Source organism: Anoplophora glabripennis, unplaced genomic scaffold (genome assembly GCF_000390285.2).
Source record: "Anoplophora glabripennis isolate ALB-LARVAE unplaced genomic scaffold, Agla_2.0 scaffold430, whole genome shotgun sequence".
In the NCBI taxonomy this organism is placed as follows: domain Eukaryota; kingdom Metazoa; phylum Arthropoda; class Insecta; order Coleoptera; family Cerambycidae; genus Anoplophora; species Anoplophora glabripennis.
In genome coordinates this window covers 30,793-53,256 of record NW_019416620.1, presented here as the reverse complement: position 1 = coordinate 53,256, position 22,464 = coordinate 30,793, and the positions used below count along the sequence as shown (strand labels likewise).

The 22,464-nt window shown below is 32.8% G+C and overlaps 1 protein-coding gene across 1 annotated transcript in view; it reads left to right on the top strand.

Annotated features, from left to right (window-relative positions):
* The first annotated feature begins 2,784 nt into the window (after positions 1 to 2,784).
* The window catches only part of LOC108909943 (acetylcholine receptor subunit beta-like 2), a 29,652-nt gene continuing 9,972 nt past the window's right edge, over positions 2,785 to 22,464 (top strand). The window contains exons 1-5 of the mRNA XM_018714419.1: positions 2,785 to 2,851; positions 3,451 to 3,647; positions 6,910 to 7,019; positions 10,374 to 10,554; positions 15,951 to 16,107. Coding sequence (XP_018569935.1) covers positions 2,785 to 2,851; positions 3,451 to 3,647; positions 6,910 to 7,019; positions 10,374 to 10,554; positions 15,951 to 16,107 — 712 coding nt within the window. The remainder of the gene's footprint in view (positions 2,852 to 3,450; positions 3,648 to 6,909; positions 7,020 to 10,373; positions 10,555 to 15,950; positions 16,108 to 22,464) is intronic.

The following is a 22,464-nucleotide window of genomic DNA, read 5'->3' as shown; positions in this document are numbered from 1 at the left end:
TGTATTTTTGTGATTAAAATGAGTATGTGACTCTATACCTTATCGCCACTGCACTTAACCCGCCACTGAACGAAGTAAATCACTGTCAATGTTGCCAACTACGAAGAGCGAAAACAACGAGAGAGCGGCACACAAAATATTTGTAAGTAGCGGCGCTATCAATCATTCTGCATCTCTCGGTAAAAGCAAATGTAGAAGGATAATAATTGTTTTCTAATCTTAGGTTATTATAATTTAGTATTTTTAATATTGTCAACGTTTTTATCATGTTTTATAATTGAATATGAGTTTATCATGTTCAATTGATTATTCAGTTTTTATTAAAACAACACTAATCCGTCCATAGCACTTTGTTAATAAAGCTGCGCTGCACTGATTTTAAAACCAATTGCAAAAAAAGACGACTGGGGAAATCTGCTGTTTCGCTTCAACGTTCGAACGCTCTGTGGTCTGCCGGCGCGTTCCCGATCAGAAACTGTGATGCAAAGTAAGGCGACGAATCGGCTTATATTTTAAAAGATCCAGTTATTTTTTTTTTCAATTTTCTGTCTTTTTTAGGCCTTCCTAGTAAATGACTACAATTAATGACATTATGACGGAATCACCCTGTATACTTTAAAGTAGTGGTGAACATTTCTTGGTCAATTAATGGATCAAACTAACACTAATCATTCATGCATTCATGTATTTAGTCATGACTAATGATCAATTGGTTAGTCATTAGTCGTAGATGTTAAGACTGATAACTAATTAATTTAGGTTCATTAATCATGATTAGCGACTATCTGAATAGGCTAATTTCAATCGACAAATAAAATATATCAATATTATGTGTATCTGTGTTACACGTTTGTGAGAAAGCAATTATCTTAATTTTTTATACTTTGTTAATTGAATATTTGCCATATATATGCAATAAGAAAAGGGCAGGTATTCTAAAGACCACGCACAATACATCTTTCATCTTAGATTCTCCCGGCTCAACCAGCTGAAGATTGCGGTAAAAACTATCTAATTGTAAGCTGGGATATTCGGAAACGAAAAGGTATCAATGCACGTGGTCTTTAATTAATTCAACTACAACTTGTGTAAATTTCATACCTTAATATTAATAAATGGGGTCGTAGCGATTTTTTGAAAAAAAATGGGGGTGGATGCCATCTCTTCTCGGAGGTGGCAATGAATGCAACGATAGTTTTTTCCAAAAATTAATGTTTTCCGAGTTATTTGCGATTGAAAATGTAGATTTTTCATCTAAAACGAGCATGTTTTTCAACCATTTGTGATAAATAACTTGAAAACCTTGCGTTTTATCGAAAAACCCAATATAAAGTAAAAATAAAGCTTTTGAAATAACGATTCGATTTTTTGTTGATTGCCGTAGATGTAATAATAACAGAGTTATCACTCTCTAAAGGTGATTGTTTATTTTTCGGAAAGTAAAATCGAACCTTTTACCGTAAAATAATGGCGAAAGAACTAATTTTCGAAGAAAATGAATATAACCTTTTTTAAAGTGCTTGGAAAGATCTTTAAAATGCTTTTTGAAAAAATTTCGTAGCTCAAAAACTCGCGGAGTTATGACGAAAATAAAATGGTCATCTCATTTTTTCGGAGAAAAAATCAACAATAAAATCTATGGCTGAACCATAAAAAATGGAAACTACGCGTAATCCATGTACAGTTGACTTTATTTAGGTACTAATAATAGGCTCTGCAAGTTTTACCGGTTTAGAATGCCTGAATTTAAAAAAAAGTTTGAAATAATGAAACAAATTTTTTTCGAAATAACTAAAAAACTAAACAAGATACGTAAAAAATGCAAGAGTTCAAAATTAAAGGCCTTTTTATAATATACCTAATATAACATTTCATTAAGGCATCTGTCTTGATTACGAACTTACATGGTGTTTTTTCATCGGCCATTTTACAGAAACTATATTATTCTTCCTTCAAATATTCGTGCCACTAACAGAATAGTAATAGTAAACTACTAGTAATTCTGAAGAAAATTAAATTAATACACGTGTGTTTTGCCACGTATTTTAGCTACACCCTGCTTATAAACTATATTACAAACTCAATTAAAAACGGGCTTTCAGTATTAAATTTACAGACCTGTTAAATTATGAAACTATATCTGCACAGATTAAATCTCAAATTTCCTGCCACGCTATTAAATAGAATATGGATGAGATATTTTGTGTTTATTAAACCAACATTTTAATTACAGTAAAGTCATACCTTTAAATATTAAGCTACAAAAGATATGAGGCAACAAAATTGAAAGATAAGTCGCGCAATGTAGGTTATGGACCATCAAACAGGGAATATAATGTACGTATAATGATTAGACTGTCCCTTTTCAATTTTGGCAGGTAAATAATAGGACATTATATTTATTACAAGTTGTTTTAATAAATTATGCAGATATGACATACTAGTGGGGATATGCACAGAATACATAGAAGAAGAGAAAACTGCAACTGAGGGACAAAATATATAGCCGATTATTTTTTCATGTTTGCGGTTTCAATTCGCGTTGCATTGTTCCAAAAACTGGAATTTCTAATTACAATAATTGATTTACGCAGCCAAAATAGCAAGTATAACCATTAGATCTTCTCCGAAACCAATATATTCTCAGTCCTCTTTCGTCCTTTCAACGCGCTAGAGGGAGTTTGCGCTAGAGCATCGATTTTCAGGATGTCAAACGGGTCCAGCCCAGCATCTGGCCACAAACATGTGGGCGTAACAAACTACCCAAAAACTGCTGTTATTATTATGAATCTGTTGAAATGTGAACTTTGTTTATGTTTTGTTACTGTCCTGCTGCTCAGAGATGCCTCTGGTAAGTGGAAAAGCAAAGACTGTGCGATTAAAACGCTTCGTAATTAAAAATTCAAGTTTGTACTCGGTTCTTGCAAAATGTGGGCAAAGCGAATGGACAGTAGCATGCGCAGGACTGAACCAAAAAAGCTTTTTATAATTTTTCCCGTTTACACAAACAACTTAAGTTAGTACTTATTCTTATTTTTCTACACAGCAAAAATAATTATTAATTTTTCGATAAAAAGTTAACGCAATGCCATTCAGTGACATAATTCTTCTAAGTATACCTACCTATTTACTGTCATTTTGTAGTACGCTATTACTTTGATTTTGATAAAATTTGGTGCAGCATCTCTCAATATTTTTTTCAAGTAAATTAATGGCAATTTAGTTGTTTCTTTATTGTCTATTTATTATTTTATAGCATATTTATTATTATTATTTTTTTCACCAAAATACAATTCCTGACAGTATAAACAGGATAACAACGGCATTTACTACTATCATTTATAATTTTAACGAAGTGCACTGGTTTCTGAAAATATTTTCGGATTCCAGTTTTCATTTCTAAAAAATGCTATCGATCTCGGCAATCACATTCATTAAACGACGTTTCAGCTGGAATTAAACACATTGAAGCTAATCCGGACGCGAAGCGACTTTACGACGACCTGCTCAGCAACTACAACAGACTCATACGGCCTGTTATCAACCATACTGAAACCCTCACGGTATGGCTAAGCCTCAAGTTGTCTCAGCTCATAGAGATGAACCTTAAGAACCAAATCATGACCACCAACCTTTGGGTGGTGCAGGTAAGACCTTGTTTGAGTGCAGTCCCTCGATTAGTCTTGTAACAAGAGCGAATGTGTTATTTATTATGCGATATTTGATACTTATTTAAGAAGATATGTACATGATGTATTGAATAAAGAAGCACAAGTGCTAGCAGGCAAAATATTCAAGTAAATACATTAAAATGTGGCAATTCTTTCTACATGTTCGTTTCTTTCAATAGTTCTACTATATTATTTTGTTTTATTCAATTAATTTCATCCAAATTAATGTTGAAAAAAGTGAGGAAATTTACATTCTTATATTTATATTTTACACGCAACTATCAGAAATATGTAGAGTATTTTACACAAAAATGTATACCTATCAAAAGTCGAAATTATGCTGGGTTATGAAGATATAACGAGCGTTCAAATAAAAACGTGGTCAAGTTGGTTCTGAAAATTTGGACGTAGGGCGTAGCGTATAGCAAATGAACTTAAACGTCATCTGTCAAAGCGCTATATCGCCGCTATCAATTTGAATATTTTCGTTTTAAAAAGCGTTTAAAATGGTGTTTTCTCAAGAACAAAAAGTGTTTATCATAGAGTCCTACTTTAGAAATGGACGCAAGATTGATGGAATATGGAAGTATTCTATTGAGGAATGTTTCATAGAATTTCAAAATCAATTTCCCGGCGTTGTTGAGTACAAAATTTTTCAAAGTGCAGTTCAGCGTTGTGTTAATGTTTTTCGTGAAACGGGCAGTGTAACAAGAAAAGAAGGAAGCGGACGACCTAAAAAGCGGACTGAAGAATTAAAAGAAAATGTCCAACAAATAATGGAAAATGCACCAAGAACTTCTGTACGTGTTTTATCACAAATGGTGGGAGTATCAGTCGGTACCTGCCACACAGTGTTAAAAAAAGATTTGCGTTTGTTCTCCTATCGTTTAACTTGTCAGCAGGAACTTCATGAAGTTGATTTTCCGCGACGGGCTCTATTTTGTGAATGGTTTTTAAACAACTACGGTGAACTTCATAATATCACCTTTTTTTCTGATGAAGCCTGGTTTCATTTAAGTGGTTACGTAAACTCACAGAATATGAGAATGTGGTCTTCTGGAAAACCAGATAACTTTTTTGTCGAGAGCCCTCTACACGCTCCAAAAATTGGAGTTTGGTGTGCTCTCAATTGAAGGAGGATTTATGGACCTATTTTTTTAATGGTACTCTTACTGCGCAAAGGTATAGAGAAGAAATTATCGCTCCTTTTGTTAACCAGCTGGAAGAAAACGAAATTACAAACTTTTACTTTCAACAAGATGGCGCAAGGGCACATACGGCGGCGAGACGATGAATATGTTGAGGGAAGTTTTCCAAAATCGCCTAATAAGTCTCAATGCTGAACATGAATTTCCACCGAGGTCATGTGATATTACGCCGTGTGATTTCTTTTTGTGGCCTTACCTTAAAAACACTATTTTTGAACTGCCTATTCCTGATTTAAACCATCTGCAGGCTCGACTTATAGGCAAGATTCGTGAAATTAACAATACCCCGAGCATCTTAGAAAATGTCTTTAATTCTTTGAGGAACAGGTGTAAAAAGTGCTTGGAACAAGAAGGGGGACACTTTCAGCAGCTGCTTTAATTTATTGTTATAACAAGGAGGGGGACACTTTCCGCAGCTCCTTTAATTGTTTGTTATTTTTATCACGATTATTCTTTAAAATAAAGTTATATAGTCATTAACGTTATTGAAACTGACAGCTGCTATACATCTCGTTGAGAAATGAGGTTAAGTTGGTCGCTATAAGCTACTCCCTACGTCCAATGTGTCAGAGCCAACTTCGACCACGTTTTTATTTGAACGCTCGTTACTTAATTATTGTTTGATTGAATTAAGAAATAATAATCAGAACATTTCCGAGAAAAACTATTGCTACAGTGTTATACCTGGATTTAAATGACCATAACTTCTTTCTGGCGCACTGTATGTCATTTTTGACTAAACATATCTATTCTCCATTCAATTTTACGTACAAAAGGTACCTACTCTTAGTATTTGTGGCTGAAAGTTAAACCTGCGTTGGCATTTTGTAAGTTGCATCATTAAGAGTTTTTGAAAACCAAGTGAAAAAATGTGTCTTTTATTGGTTGTATTGCGATGTGACAAACTTAGATCACTTACAGGACTAAAACTAAACTACTTCTACAAATAAGTTAATTACATTTACAATAATGGCTGAAACAAACATTTTTTTTAACGCTCTGTATCTCAAGAACCAAGCCTTTGCGGATCCATGTTCATATGAACTTTTTATCTTAAAATTAGTCAAAGATTGACCCCTTAAAGTTTGTACAAGTTCTTAATAAACACCCTGTGTAGACTTGAAAATGTTACTTCAAAAAACTTAAAAAAAACACGTAGAAATAGGTTTCCAACATAGTGGAAATGATTCTGCAGCTGTGTCTCTAGACTTTGTAAGGTACCTATACGCAAACTCTACGATTATTGTTTCTCGGAAAATAGGGACAACGCAACTTGCCGGGAAAACTTATTTGTGTCGATTTGTTATTTTCGTGGACGGTGTTCTTCTTTCAAGTCACTTTAACTGTATTTAAAAAACATTTTTGTCATCTATGTCGTATTCAAGTGAAATATTGCGGTCATAAAAAGCATTTAAAGTGTATTTTGTGAGCAAAAGTTTTATACGTGAATTGGTACGAGACCAAAGAACTATTCCAAATGAACAAGTTGATAAATTCGATAAAAACCAACTGCGAAACTATCTAGTGCATTTGGTTTATAAATTTGTAACGAATATCACGGACGAACAAATAGAACATGCAATAAATGCCATAAATTTGGTCTTGGTGTATATATTTTAAAATGAGTCATTTAAAATCTCTGAGTAAAAGATCTATATTTGTGTGCATATAAATAATTTGTTGAAGGAGGCCATGAACATTTTTATAAAACTGTTTTTTTTTACTTATCTTGTAAAAATTTGCTTATTTATTATTTTTTTTTCTTCATATAAGAAGTTACAGTTTAATAGTTAAACCTGCAACACTATATAATGGAGATCTACCGCTACGAAATCTACCGGAGTTCCGCTACCATGAAGTCAGCGGTACTCAACAAGTTTTATATCAAAAAGTCATGTATATTTGTTTTTTTTTGAGTTTTTTAATCACAATTTTTTCTCAAAACTAATAACTATATGTTTTACTTAGTAAACTATACGTATTAAAGGTTCACCATGTAGAAAAGTGAATTTATAGGTATTTTCTTTCAGAAATGGAGTGACTACAAATTGAGATGGGATCCCGAGGAATATGGTGGAGTTGAGATGTTATACGTTCCATCTGAACATATCTGGTTACCGGACATTGTGCTTTTCAATAAGTAAGTCAATATTTCTCACTTCAAGTCTCAAATTTATTGCAAAGCCAACAATTTTCTATACAGTCTCTTTTTATTTGATCGTCAGAAGTATGTAGTTCCGATATATACTTTCTTTTGTTTAGGGATATAAATTTCAGAAGGAAATTTTATCTTTTTCGAGTCGAGTTAATTGTTAAATAAGTCATAATATATTATATTCTCTTGAACGCACAAATTCCTTATGTTTTTAGCGATTTGCGGACGTTCTATGCGTACCGCGTAGAATGGCGTTCACATCAATATTATGTTATTATGCAAAATGGAAAACCAGATCAAGATGGCGACGTGACTGGAGAAAAACATATTTCACGGGTCGACGTGTGAAAAATTCGTATTAGCTACACCTTCGCAACATTCTTGAAAAACGTTCGTCCCCATATCAGGAATTATCCCGTCTTTTTCTATACTCGAATATAAGGTATATGCTAAATTCGATAAAACTCGGAACGATATGAAATTTAAACGTTAAACTTTCCCTTTACATTGTTCCGGAATAATTGCCAAACTTTATTTAATTCCTGAGACCTCATAATGTGCAGAATGACATTGTTTATAACGAAAGAAATTTCCTGCCATACCCCGTAATGAAAAATAAAGACTACCGCTTAAAAACTTTGAAACGGGGATGGCGAGGCGACTGAGGCTGAAACAAACTTGAAAACAATATTAATTACCTTCCCATTTGTGCTGACAAACCCTAAAATTTCAAATTATAACTTTATAGATACCCGAAACAATTAGTCTCCGCAAAGCGGAAACGCCAAATTTAACATTTTGTATTAAATCAGCATGTCACACGAAACTTTATCTTGTTTTGATGAGCTGTTGCTGGTTCGAATTTAATAAACTCGCTACTACATACGGAACACAGTTATTAATGCATGTCATGACCAGTTCTTTAGGAAATGTCAGACAGTTTGGTTCATCCAAATGTTCAATTGGATTTATATCTGGATCACGTGGGTGGCAAGTTGAAAATTTGTTAAAATGCGGAACAGGAAAAGAAAAAATCGGATCGCAGCTGGTGTTATTAAATTAATAAAAAATAAGCAAAATGAACCATCAGTTGCAAAAAAAATTGAGTACATAAATTACAGAAATCACTTAAAATCTTCTCACATAAATGAAAATTTAATTATTTTAATTATATTAAGATAAACTATGAAATAGTTACACAAACAAGTAATCTAACAGACAGAATAATTAAATAATGAAGAATAAGACAAACATAAGTAAATAATTTGTTTCTTCACCTGATTTCTACAGAATATGACATACTTGAAATATTGTGGCTAAACTTCGAGTACCAGATACCAGGATCCTCTTTCATAGCGTTTCAAATTTCAGATTATAAATTTATCCCTCTCTGAGTTGATTCCCGTTCCCTTCAATGTTGCATCAAGCTTACAAACGTTTCTTATTCGGTACTTATAGGTCAGGATAATCCATACCCTCTTCTTGCAACAGCATTTTTTCTCTTGACAAAAGGTATACTCTAACCATTTCAGCTCTTTCTTGATTCGTGTATGTGCTTTTTTGAAATATCACACAAAAACATGAAAATGAATACACAAAACTATACTGATTTTCGAGTAAAACTTAAAAAACCTACTGCAAACACTTTTAATTAAATGACATGACAAGCATTAATCATTCGGTTATTTATTCGAATAAAGAGACTCATTTTAATGATTTTATTTGAGTCAGTAAATGCTCAAAAATACCTCCATTTGCACGAACACAAGCGTTACATCTTTTTAGTAAAGAAAATGTAATTTGTTCGAAATTTATTGTTGCATGAATCTTATGAAAAGCATTATTTATTCTTTCTTCTAATTGCTCAAGTGTATTAATTTTTTCACTATATATCAGTCGTTTACAGCACTCCACAAAAAGTAATCCAGTGGGTTGAGGTCTGGTGTTGTCAATTCGTTTTTTAAGTTTTACTAAAATCAGGCTTTTATCGAAAAACATAAGAGAATAGTAATTTGTAGAAAATTGAAAGACGAATTCAAAAATATTATGATTGTTACCATAAAGCAGTGGCGTACTATTTTATTTAGAGAAATATACCACTGTGTACTATGCCCCTGTATCTCCGCCACTGGAGCATGTAAATTTTAGGAAAAACCCTCAGATTTTGGACAATATTTACATAAATACATGTGCCCAATTTCAAATTGTGTCACTTACTAGTTTTTAAATTATTTAAAAAAATTAAAAATATTTTTTGAATTTTAACACCCTGTATCTTTTTAACGAGGCGTCCTAGATAAAAACTTTATAGGAAAGAGTCCCCTTAAAATTGACCAAAGAATACGAGAATTTTGGCCAGCATTTGTGAATCGCCCTGTATATTATGGCAAAACCGGCCAACAAAAAAAAGTTATGTGAACTTTACATGCGGCATATGATTTCCCGTGTATTTTTGTCTCCTGAGCACAAATCTATAGTCTGTTTTGCTCCATCACCCTTCAGTTTTCCGTAAATCGCTGAATACCTTCAGAAAATCGCTAAAAATCTTCAGTAAAATGGAGAAATATATGAAGTGACGAGATCTTGACATGCGAGACTTGTTTTTCGACGTAATTTTCCATCCTCTATCCGATTCCGATGTCAGAATTACTCCATAACCATTTAGTCTTCAAAAAATCGCCGAAGATCTTCAGAAAAAGGGCGAAATTTGAGAAGTAACGAAATCTTGACATGCGGCATTCGAAGGTCTGAAGATCTTCCGCAATTTTTTGAAGACTAGAGGGTTTTGGAGTAATTCTGACAACGGATTCGGATCCAGGAAGTAAAATAACGTCGAAAAACATGTGTCACGTGTTAAGATCTCGTCACTTCCTAAATTTCTCCATTTTACTGAAGATTTTTAGCGATTTCCTGAAGACATTCAGCGATTTACGGAAAACTGAAGGGTGATGGAGCAAAACATACTATGGATTCGTGCTCAGAAGACAAAAATACACAGGAAATCATATTCCGCATGTAAAGTTCATATAACTGTTTCTTTTGTTGGCCGGAATAATTAAACGCAGGGTTAAAATTACGTATTACTTTAAGATAGAAATGAGTTATTGCTAAAAGCGTCCCGCGAAGTTCGAGTTATTAGGAAAACAATACACAGAATTTTCCAGCACTCCGGGTTTCAAAACTCCGGACTTACTCGAAGGTGACGCTTTTGTTTCATCCGAGAGCCCGGATTACTGAACATTCACGCATATTTTCGCTGCTTTCACGAACAGGCTACCTGCCGCAACCCTTTTCATCTAAAAGTTTTTGTTCCCCGTCAGAATTGCAATTTTTTTCCAGCGCCGACGGCAACTACGAGGTGACGTTGATGACGAAGGCGACCCTGTCTTACACGGGGGAGGTGATCTGGAAGCCGCCGTCGATATATAAATCTTCCTGCGAAATAAACGTGCAATATTTCCCCTTCGACGAGCAGAGCTGCTTGATGAAGTTCGGCTCCTGGACTTACAATGGTCTACAGGTGGGTATTAGCAACCTATAAATTTTGTATTCGGCGTAGACAGGACAGCGAAATTAAGTGTATCTTTATTAAAATCCTGGGAAAAGAGCATTGATAGGTACACCAACGTTTAAAAAAGAAAATACCTACAATAATAGTTATGTTTAACACTAGATTGAGATTTTTGTGAGCGATAGGGAGCAAAAATAATCATTCGAGAATGCAAAGGAATTACGCAATCGAGTATCACACAATATTTGTTCGAAAACTGTATCCTGCAGTTAAAAAATTATTAAAAATTTGACAAGTATGTCATTTGGAATTTACTGCACATATTTTAATACCAAACATTCTTTGATAACACAGGTCAACAAGGGTCAAGAAGCAGACAGACTAATATGCATTCCCGGAGGATTTTGGTGCCATGAATCCGAATCTGGCCACAGAATTGCTTTATCACTTCAGGTTTTTGAGATGTCCTAACCTAAAAGGGCAAAAAAACACTGTTTTTCGTCATATTTGAGATTATGTAGTAATACCATCTATTTTTAAAAAAAAAATACATATAATTTAAAAGTACAAGGCTACCTCTTTCGAATGCCGTTGAGTTAAAGCTCAAATATCTTCTTTTTTTTTCGTTGAGATATCACATGTTGAAATTTCTAAGTTTATCAGTTTCTTAATTTGCGAAAATCTACTAAAGATCCCTAAGACGTCAAACAGTTGATTGCAGTTCAGAAACTTCATACTCAGAATCCTTCAATATATACGAATTCATACTCGCAAACTCCAAATCCACAAACCCACAAACCCCAAATCCACAATCCCTAAACCCACAAATCCCAATCCCACAAAACCCGAACCTACAAACTCCAAGCTTATAAACCCCCAGCCCACCAACTCCAAACCCATAAACCGTATGGGTACGAAGTTTCTGAATTGCAATCGACTGCTTGATGTCTAAGGGATCCTTATTAGATTTTCGCATATTAAGAAACTGAGATACTTAAAAAATTCAACATGTGATATCTCAACGAAAAAAAGATATTTGAGCAAACTCAACGGCATTCGAAAAAGGGAGTCTTGTACATTTAGATTCAATGTATTAGCTTTTTGAAAAATAATAGATGGCATTACTACATAACCTCAAATATGACGAAGAACATTATTTTTTGCACTTTTAGGTTAGGGTATCTCAAAAACCTGATGTGACAGCAATTCAGCTGCCAGATATACATATATTCAAGTTTCTGCTTCCAAAAAAAAGTTAAATTTTGTTGGTCTGTGTAATCTGTTAAATTAATTGATAATTAAATTGACTATTAATTATTGTTATAATTTATGATTTTGTTGATAATAATAAATAACCTGGTGAATTGATTCTATCATCTATAATTTCATTGATTTTTCTAGGTGGAAATAAAAGTCTATTACATCGTAGATGTAAAAGACTTTTTTCGAAAACTGTCGTCAAAAGTCGACTTTTCTCAAAGTAGGCTTATATCAAAACTTATTGATGGATGCCTCATAAACAACGCATACATTCATAGTAATATTTTAAACTCTAATTAACTTTATATCAAAATTTTAGTGACTGTAACTACAGTCACTAACAATCAATGCATATGAAATGTATGGCCTTGCAAATGAAAATAATGTAAGAGAAGCTAGACGTATGTACATGGAGCGCTATTCCAATAGAATGATACCTGATCAACGAATATTCTCAAATATTCATAGACGGCACTTTCAACAATTGTTGTAACATAGTTTCCTTAATATGGTTACTATTTTGGTTTTTTGTATTGTAATAAATCATTGCTACAAAAGCCAGCTTTAATTTTTAATAGATTAACAGGCGAATAAACTGTCATAATTAATAGAAACAAGAGATTATCTAAATAAATCCAGAGCCTACTGGACCATTTTAAGAATTTAAATTTCATCTAACGATTTACACAAAATCGTTTTTATTTTTTTCTCGATAACAGTTGCAGATACGAAAAAATCATTAAGAGACAAAAAAGTTTCTCAACAAAACATAAAATTCAATTTTGATTTTAGGATCTACCAGCGGCGCACCGCACAAAAGTTCAGGGGAAGAAAAGGGGACATGAACTCCGAAAAAATATCACTCTGTAGAATGTCACGACTATTTGGCATGCCCAATGATGTAAGCCCAACAGCGTAACCTATATTCCAAATTTGAGCTAAATATCTTAAAAACTGTGGGAGCTATAGAGAAAATACTAAAAACGACTTAAAATTTCAACACCCTGTAGATCGGTAACGAAGCGTTTGCGGATCTATGTTTATATGAACTTTTAGTCATGAAATAAGCCAAAGAATTACCCCCTCCCTTGATATGATATTTAGGAACACCCTCTATTGACCATAATGAAGAAGTTTTCGTACTCTTGCTTAATTCAGAAAAATATACCAATAGTACATTTTCTGAAAAAGACAATGTTATCCTCAGCCCGATAATAAATAAATTTTTTATATGTTTTGTAATATATCTTCTTCGATTTTTCTAATAATTAATTATATTATATTTGCTTTGCTGATTCAATAATTTCTGACCGAATTAATGTAAATTCTTTCACCTTAAATAATAAGCAGGATTTAAAGGATTATGGATTTAAATAGGAACAATATGGCTATTACTGTGTACCTAAGTTAATTACTTAATAACACTCGTCTCATAGCGACCACAGACGAACTGATGAAATTATTATTATTAATGAAAGAAGTTTCATACAATTTTAACAATATAAAATAAATAGCTATGTTTGCTATTATGATCAAATTAAAATTGATCGGCGAAAAAATTATGTGTTTAACTTGGTAGTAACGTAAATGTAATGGCTCAGCTGCTTTAATAGACTGGGCTGCGCTTCGTAATACTTATTACGTTCTGGATGTAAAAGACTTTTACGTTCTATAGACACAAAACTGTTGTTTTGACACTTAATATAAGTATCATATAAAAGTCAACTTTTAACGACAGTTTTCGAGAAAACTAATTTTTGCGTTTTTGTCACAACACTTTACATCTGTAATTAATTTAAAGGCCTGTATAAAGTATTTTACGTCCCTTAAAGAGTAAATTGATAAAATCTCCCGTGAAAAAGGGGTATCTTTCTCAATTGGCCCAAAGAGTTACGGACTGACAATTATACCTCGTTCAATAAAACAATTACGACCCCACCATCAAATTTATCGTAAACAGATAACCCCAGCTGGTAAAACAATAAAAAAGATACCCTATAATAAAGTCATTATGAACGCCGTTGGTCGTAAATAACACGACAGTACACCCCGTGCGACAGTTTCTTCCTTTATTTTTGCCATAATGCCCTTGGACGGCCCGGCAATAATCAACAAAGCTGTTCCATTTCTTTTCGCAAACAGCCCACCGGAGTGCCGTTCGTATGTAATGTTTTATTTAGCGCAGGAGCGAGTTAAACTTCTCTTTCGAGCGTGTATTTCCTAGTTTTTTTGTTTGTCAAATAACGGCTAGGGACTGTGCAGGACAATCCGTCATTGGTCTCCGAATCTTTTTGTACCAGTCCGACAAAGTTCTATGTTTATTTCTCGATATAATCCGTTTTTACAGTCATAAAGGGCTAGTGAAGCCTGATACATTTTTAAAATCAAATTGGAACGACAATAGATTATTAAAATGACATAATTGTATTTAAACACAAAATACATAGGCTAGTCATTATAGCTTTTTTTCGGGAAAAAAATACTATTAGAAGATTCTCTGCGGAATATTGTTCAGAAACGTGTTATAAACAAAATATCAAAAAATCAACTCGAGAATAGTTGGGAAACTTTGTTAAAACAATGGTCAAAATTATGGAAAAGTGTTTTTTTGACTCGCGTAAAAAAACTGTTATTCATAGAGAAAAAAGGTTTATACAAAAAAGGTAGGTATTAAATAAATCTGTAAAATAAGACAAGTCCGATTAAATTCCGATAATTTGTTTATGTGCAAAATGGTCGAAAATGTCCGCTTTTTTCAATTGCTAATAATTAATGCAATTTTCATCGCAGACACTTGTAATTCACGATATTTGAGGCTTTTTGCACCCTTAATAAGTGGTAAAAATTTCAGCCCAAAAGCTTCATTAGCTTGGCATTGGCGGAATTTGTTATCTAAGAAGATGCTATTTTCAATTCATTTTTCCCAAGCTCACAGGCGTTGTAGGGTTTCGATCATTAGTTGTTTTTGTACCTAAATAGTTGTATTGACATATGCATTTACTGATAATTTAATTTTTCAAATTTAATTTGTTTAAAAATGACTGAAAAAATGTTAATATTTATTAAATTGTTAAGCGCGCATGCTCCGCCTCGCTCTCCCCACTCGTTCGCTAGACCAAGTAATAGAACGCATCGCCGCTATCTTCTTTTTCGCAATTAAATAGTTGAATTCACCTTAATGTTAATGTAGGACATGAAAATATAGCTCTTAATGTATACTCTCTCCAAATTTCGGCTCTTAATATTAATAATTAAGGTCACTGCGATTAAATAAAAAAAAAATATCTCAGCTTCTAATCAACTTACAACAACGATTTTTTTTTTAAATTCGAAGAAAACTAAAGTAAAGAGGTTACTATTTTATTTTATAATAATTACCTATCTTAACAATTTAATAAATATTAACATTTTTTCAGTCAATTTTAAACAAATTAAATTTGAAAAACTAAATTCTCAGTAAATGCCTATGTCAATACAACTATTTAGGTACAAAAACAACTAATGATCAAAACCCTACAACGCCTGTGAGCTTGGGAAAAATGAATTGAAAATAGCATCTTCTTAGATAACAAATTCCGCCAACGCCAAACCAATGAAGCTTTCGAGCTGAAATTTTTACCACTTATTAAGGGTGTAAAAAGCCTCAAAAATCCTGAATTACAAGTGTCTGCGATGAAAATTGCATTAATTATTAGCAATTGAAAAAAACGGCAATTTTCGACCATTTTTGAGCTCTTGTGCATAAACAAATTATCGGAATTTAATCGGACTTTTTTCATTTTATAGGCTTATTTAATACCTACCTTTTTTGTATAAACTTTTTTTCGCTATGAATAATAGCTTTTTTACGTGAGTCAAAAAACCACTTTTCCATAACTTTGACCACTGTTAAAACAAAGTTTCCCAACTAGCCTCGAGTTGATTTTTTGATATTTTATTTATAACAGGTTTCCGAACAATATTCCGCAGAGAAACTTCTAATAGTATTTTTTTCCCGAAACAGGCTCTTTCATGTCTATAATGACTGGGCTAACAGAGTCCACAGAAAAGTGCTTGCATGAATTGTGAGGTAGTTCAATCCAAGAAAAACTTTGCAATCAGTTTCAGGTAATAGTTTGAAAAAAATAACGGTAATTTTGTTACAGGTAGACCTGAAGCACATGGACCAACAATCAGGAAGCAATATCGTTAAAGTGGGAATAGATCTGTCTGAATTTTACCTGTCCGTCGAATGGGATATTTTAGCAGTCCCCGCTACGAGAAATGAAGAGTATTACCCGTGTTGCGAAGAGCCATATTCAGGTGAATTCATTTTTTATACATTTTGCACAATAATTTCCAACTTGCATAGAAAAAGATGATATTTAACTTAGTACGTATAAATTGTAACATTAACTACAATTTATAGAGAAAATTTATTTTCAAAAAATTGTGTTTAAAATATATTTAACTTGATTCGTTTACAATGAACATAAATACATACATATGCCTAAAAGTTGTTATTTTTTTTCATTTCAGTAAAAAGTTTTTTTTCATTGTAAATAATCAAATAAAAGGAATAACTGAAAATTTAATGCTAAAAATTGCTAAATAAAATAGATATAAAAATGCTAAAGATTTATAATTACCAACAAAAGGTTTCTGAAAAAATAAAGTTTTTCTATATTTATTGGAAAACAGTAATAGTTATTTATTGTACAAGTGTTTTAAATAGCATTAAAACATTAATGCAATACAACGTTTTATCCATAATCACATCACAATCATATTTGTGGAGTTAAAATTATTGGAATTTAATAAAAAAATATTCGCACGACTTGATATTTCTTACTAGTATTCAATGAAACATGGTAGGTTTTGTTATATGTATTTACTGGTTGCTGCAATACGTTGTTTATTATCAATTATTTAATAAACCGTTCTATCTGCATTTGGTAAAGCAAGAAAGTAATTGTGGTAATGTAGCTGTTTTTGAAGAAGCTCCAGAAGCAACTTTCCATTTAGTGCCAGCGAAATTCAGGAAACGTCACGAAAAAGTGTTCGCCGAATGGAGGAAAAAACGGAGAGTAGTGACAATAAATAAAGAAGTCATTTTTTAAATTTGAAGAAAAAATATGCAATTTCATCTATGTGGTCAAGTATTCGATGTTGAAGGCTACCAGTGAATCAAGAAGATACAAAGCAAAAATAGCTGTAGTATTGGAAAGAACACACGTTGAAGAATTTTGTAGTGTATAGTACAAAAATGTACTTCTCACCCTGTTGGAATCAACACATTGGCGAAGGTACCTTCAATAGTTGTTTCATTCATGAATATCGCAAATCCAGAAGCATATACTGGCCATTGTATGAGGCGCACTTCAACAACTTTGTTGGATAATAAAGGAGCCGATCTTACAACCATCAAATGGCATGGTGGATGGAAGAGATCCTCTGTATCAGAAAGTTATGTTTACAAGTCTATATATAACAAACATGTTATGGCAAGGAAAATAGCTGTTCCTTACAAGAGGAGACATCCGTAACTTCTTCACAAACTTCGGCAGATGTTATGCGTTCCGAAAGTGATGGTAACAATGGTGCAAGGGTTGTTATTAGCGAAAAGGAAGTTAAATGTGATATAAAACAAAAAACGAAATGTCTGTTACTATAAATGTAAATGTTAATGTTAATAAGTAAATAAATTAAATTTGATTTATTATAGGTTTATTATCTTTCCATTATTCAACTAGTGAAATAAAGTTACTTCATTTCACTAGCGGATAAAGTATCACTTTAGACGGTTCATATGTGTGGACAAAAGTCCGATTATAAGGTGATTGTTGATAAACATTTGTCATTTTGGCAATGTCTAGTGAATCTGGTGTATGAAGAATCTATTTTTTTTACTTAAAACTTGTATGCCACTAGATTATTTGCAAGAATTATGCTATTGTTCTATTGCTACTATTTTTGAGAAAAATGCATCAAGGTATCATTGATAAAAGATACAAACTTGGAAGTTTGGGTACATTTAATCATAAAATTTAACAAAATAAAACTCTTAAAATTAATACTGTTAATTAAAATCAAATTAAATACCAGAAATAAAATTAATTCATTTTCCCGTATAATTCTTGTAGAAAATCCAATGGCGTACTTTTTTTATTTTTTTACTATTACATTGTATGTAAAATTATATTTGCAATAAAAAATTCCTAAAAATCTTCTCTGTGAAACATTTTTTTTTCTATTTATTTAACAACGTAGTAAGCTTGTTTTAATATATTATAATTTACAAAATGAACTTATCAAATTGACAAAATGTGGCGTTGAAATTCTGACGTCCTTAATAACGATATATCCCAGTACCTCTTAACCAAATATAACGTACAACAAATTTACTCTATTATGTCAGAGAATATTTACAGTAAACAAAATTTTTTAGGTACCTTTAACACCTTGTATCTGGAAAATAATTTCGAAATAAATTTACGATAAAGTGGCATTATGAGCATCTGTAACTCGATATGAAATACTTTTTTAAACTATGCTAACTGATTGAGATTCAGGCAAATTTAGTTTTGTGTTTCAATTAAGGAAGTCATCAATTTGACATTTTCATTTTCATCTAAAGAGATATTACTATCATGAATAGAAGAACATAACAAAGTTTTATTGGAATTCTATCTCAACAAATATTATACGGACTTAACATCTCTACAAAACTGTTTAAATTAAAATGAGGTCTTCCTCTTACTACAACCAGGACCCCCGGTATATTTCATTTTTGTATTTTGTAAAATATACGCATATTTATGCTAAATGTTAATGCAATATTAATATGTCATACATTTTATACAAAATTTCTAGGTGTTGAAGCTTTTGATGTTACATGATTGTAGAAATTTAAAAATACTTTTGTAAAAGTTAGCAAATTTTACAGATATTATTATATTACTTAACTTGCAAAGGAAAGACTACAAATACAAATATGTCTTGGAATAGAAAGCAGGCGGAATCCAAATATAGCTATCAAACGAATTTTGAATTAAAACACTATTAAAGACGGCTACTTATACATTATTATTATAACCGTTTAACATTTTACAGCTAAACAAAATTAAAAAATTTGGATACTACACGTAGTATACCTCCTATCGTTATAGATTTATTTTTCACGAAATTGTTCATAATCAGAATGATGCCACGCACAACACTAACACGTCTCCATATGTGGCAGTATTAAAACATATTAATATTAACACAATAAAGGCGTAAAAGCCACAGATGTAACAAATAACTTACTGCGTGTCGTCAGTATCAGGCTATTTTTTGAAAAAATTCAACAAAGTATTTTAATTGGAAACACGATAGTAGAAATATATTCTTATAAATATGTCCATACTGTATACTACTTTCTACTGCAAATGAGGAGATATAGAAAATATATTTGAAGTATACTGATTTTTTTCAGTCGAGTATTACTTCTTAAATGGTAGTTTTTATTGCCCGACGCATTCGCCAAAACATGCAAAAAAATTTAATTAATAAGCAAGAGCAGAATTAATGAGAAATGGTTTTAACTGGATAAAAGTAACTAGTCTATTTGGCTGAAGTAGAACTGTATGGAACCGCCCTATTTTCATTATGTGACTCCTGAGTAATACACGGGACATGAGCATTTCCCAAAAATTAATAGCACTTGTACGAGACAGAATTGAATGGAATTTCACACCGGCAGTACACAGAACGAGAAGCGGGCGCGAGATAGCATACAAATTGCATATATCAAGTTATTGGAGTGAGTCTGCGTTATATATAAAATATTCAGCGTTAGAACGATGGCAACAGACAATGACATTCAATCTCAAGAGAAATGTCTGGCGCAGACGTCTATATTGCTAGCGGGGAGCGCTGTCGATGTTGCTTTTATACTCAACTTTTGTGCCATATTTTGAAAGAGTTTTTATTAATGTTTTTCTTGTTATGGCTCCGAAACTCAGCTGCGGTGATAATACCGTAAAAGAGGGCGCAGATTGGGAAAAAGGCGTTGATGTCATTTGTATTGTGACGGGCGGTTTTTTTCTCGGACGTACAATGGCCCCTTAGGGCACGCAACAAAGGTCTTTTCTATATTATAAACTTGTTTACGAGTCTAATGCATCCCATCCGAGATACAGCAGAGTTCAGAAGTGCAGATACTTTTGTAAAATAAAGTCCTTTAAGAACATGATGAATATGTTTTTAATAATATATTAAACAAGTTTGGAAAAGGAAATTTTTATAAACGAAAAGATATTCGCTCACTGCGCTTGCACGTACTCAAAAGCTATTTGAGTTTAGTAAAACTGCTTTTCTTACGAGATTTGTGTACATATACTATTTTTTCGCATTTTGTAAATAGTGATAGATGTAAAAGCATTACAAAGTTAGAAATTTAAAATTTCATGGTAGATACTTGTGTAGGATCCGTAACCTATACTTCCGCAATTGATTCGTTTTCCGATACACGGGGTGCCAAAGTTTTTCTTAAAAACTGACGATTTAATTTATTGCTCTGAAACCGGTCGAGATGTGCAAATGAAATTTGGTGGGTTTTAAGAGGTAGTTATTGCGCATTTTTTGACACGCAATTAAGAATTTTACGTTCATCATTCAAAAAATAGTACGCTACTGAGATATTACAAATTAAAAATCATTTTTGAATTCCTCGCTCGTTTTTGTGACAAAAAATCTCTCTTGCCTTTTCTTCGTATGGGGCGCCGTTTTGATGCAAAAAAATAAAACATCTTAACGCGTATTTTTTATTTCTTTAATACATTACCTAGGCTACTGTCAACATTTGTCTGTTAAATACGAATATTTTTAAGAAATGTCAAATTAGCGTTTCGTCATTATTAATTTATTAAGCTTTTCGTTTGCTATAACATTGGTGTTAATAAGTAATTAATTTTTCTTTTATCGAAAAGAATGGAAAATTTTACAAATGCGGAATTGTCAGACATGCATTTTGTCTATGGTCGAAGTAATGGAAATGGTCGGCAAGCTCGACGATTGTATGCTGAGTTGTATCCAGGACGTAGGGTACCTCATCACACAATATTTGCTCGTCTTCATCAACGTTTGCGCGAAAATGGTTCATTTAAGAAACAAACGGTTGACTGTGGGCGCCCTCGAGAAGTACGAACTGTGCAACTAGAAGAAGCAGTTCTCGAGTTAATTGCGGAGTCACCTGAAACAAGTACTCGAAAAATTGCCAACATATTGAATGTAAGCAACTTCACTGTATTTAAAATTCTTAAAGAACAGCAATTGTATCCGTTTCATATTGAACGTGTGCAAGCTCTACTACCTAGAGACTTTTTTCCGCGCCTATTTTTTTGCCAATGGATTAATCATCAAATCGCTCAAATTCCTAATTTTTTAAATGCCGTTTTGTTTACTGACGAGGCTACTTTTGGACGACAGTGTATACGAAATTTCCATAACAATCACTTATGGGCTGAGGAAAACCCCCATGGAATCTTTGAAGCTCATTTTCAGCATCAGTTTTCCGTAAATGTATGGCTTGGGGTAATTGATGATCATTTAATCGGTCCATATTTCCTCCCACAACGACTAACAGGCGAATCTTATCTTAATTTCCTACAGGAAGAGTTACCTGTTCTTCTTGAAGAAATTCCTCTACAGCTGAGACAACACCTATGGTACATGCATGATGGTGCACCAGCCCATTTTAGCATTAATGTACGTAATCACTTAGACACAGTATATCCAAATCGTTGGATAGGTAGGGGAGGTACGGAACATTGGCCTGCTCGATCGCCGGATTTAAATCCTCTTGATTTTTGCATTTGGGGTTTTCTTAAGTCATTAGTTTATTCCACTCCCGTTGAAAATGTTGATGACCTGAGGAATCGAATTATAGTCGGCTGTGAGACAATAAGAAATATACCAGGAATATTTGCGCGAATACGACAATCAATGAGGCGAAGAGTTGAATCTTGTGTCACGTCTGAGGGAGGTCATTTTGAACATTTGTTGTAGCTTTGCGCCTTTTCAAAATTTTATTAGTGTTATTTTCTGTTATTGTTCTGGTTTAATGTTATTGTATTAGATAGTTCTTGATAATGTATTAAAGAAATAAAAAATACGCGTTAAGATGTTTTATTTTTTTGCATCAAAACGGCGCCCCATACGAAGAAAAGGCAAGAGAGATTTTTTGTCACAAATTGAACGAGGAATTCAAAAATGATTTGTAATATCTCAGTGGCGTACCATTTTTTTCTTTAAAAAAAATTGAGATTATTACCTGTACGCGCGTCAATGATTCTTAATTGCGTGTCAAAAAATGCGCAATAACTACCTCTTAAAACCCACCAAATTTAATTTGAACATGTCGACCGGTTTCAGAGCAATAAATTATATCGTCAGTTTTTAAGAAAAACTTTGACACCCCGTATCTCGAAAAACGAATCATTTGCGGATATACGTTTATCAGCAAACTGTCATTATTTTCTCATGTAGAATCACCCCCTGAAATTTGTCGCACTTATTTACTAACAACCTGTATAAATTCTATAATTCTTTTAGTTTGTCACTTGGGGTTTGAAACTTCTTAAATATTTCTAATATTGCCAGAACATCGCGATATTTAAGGTCATGACAAAGAAGCCA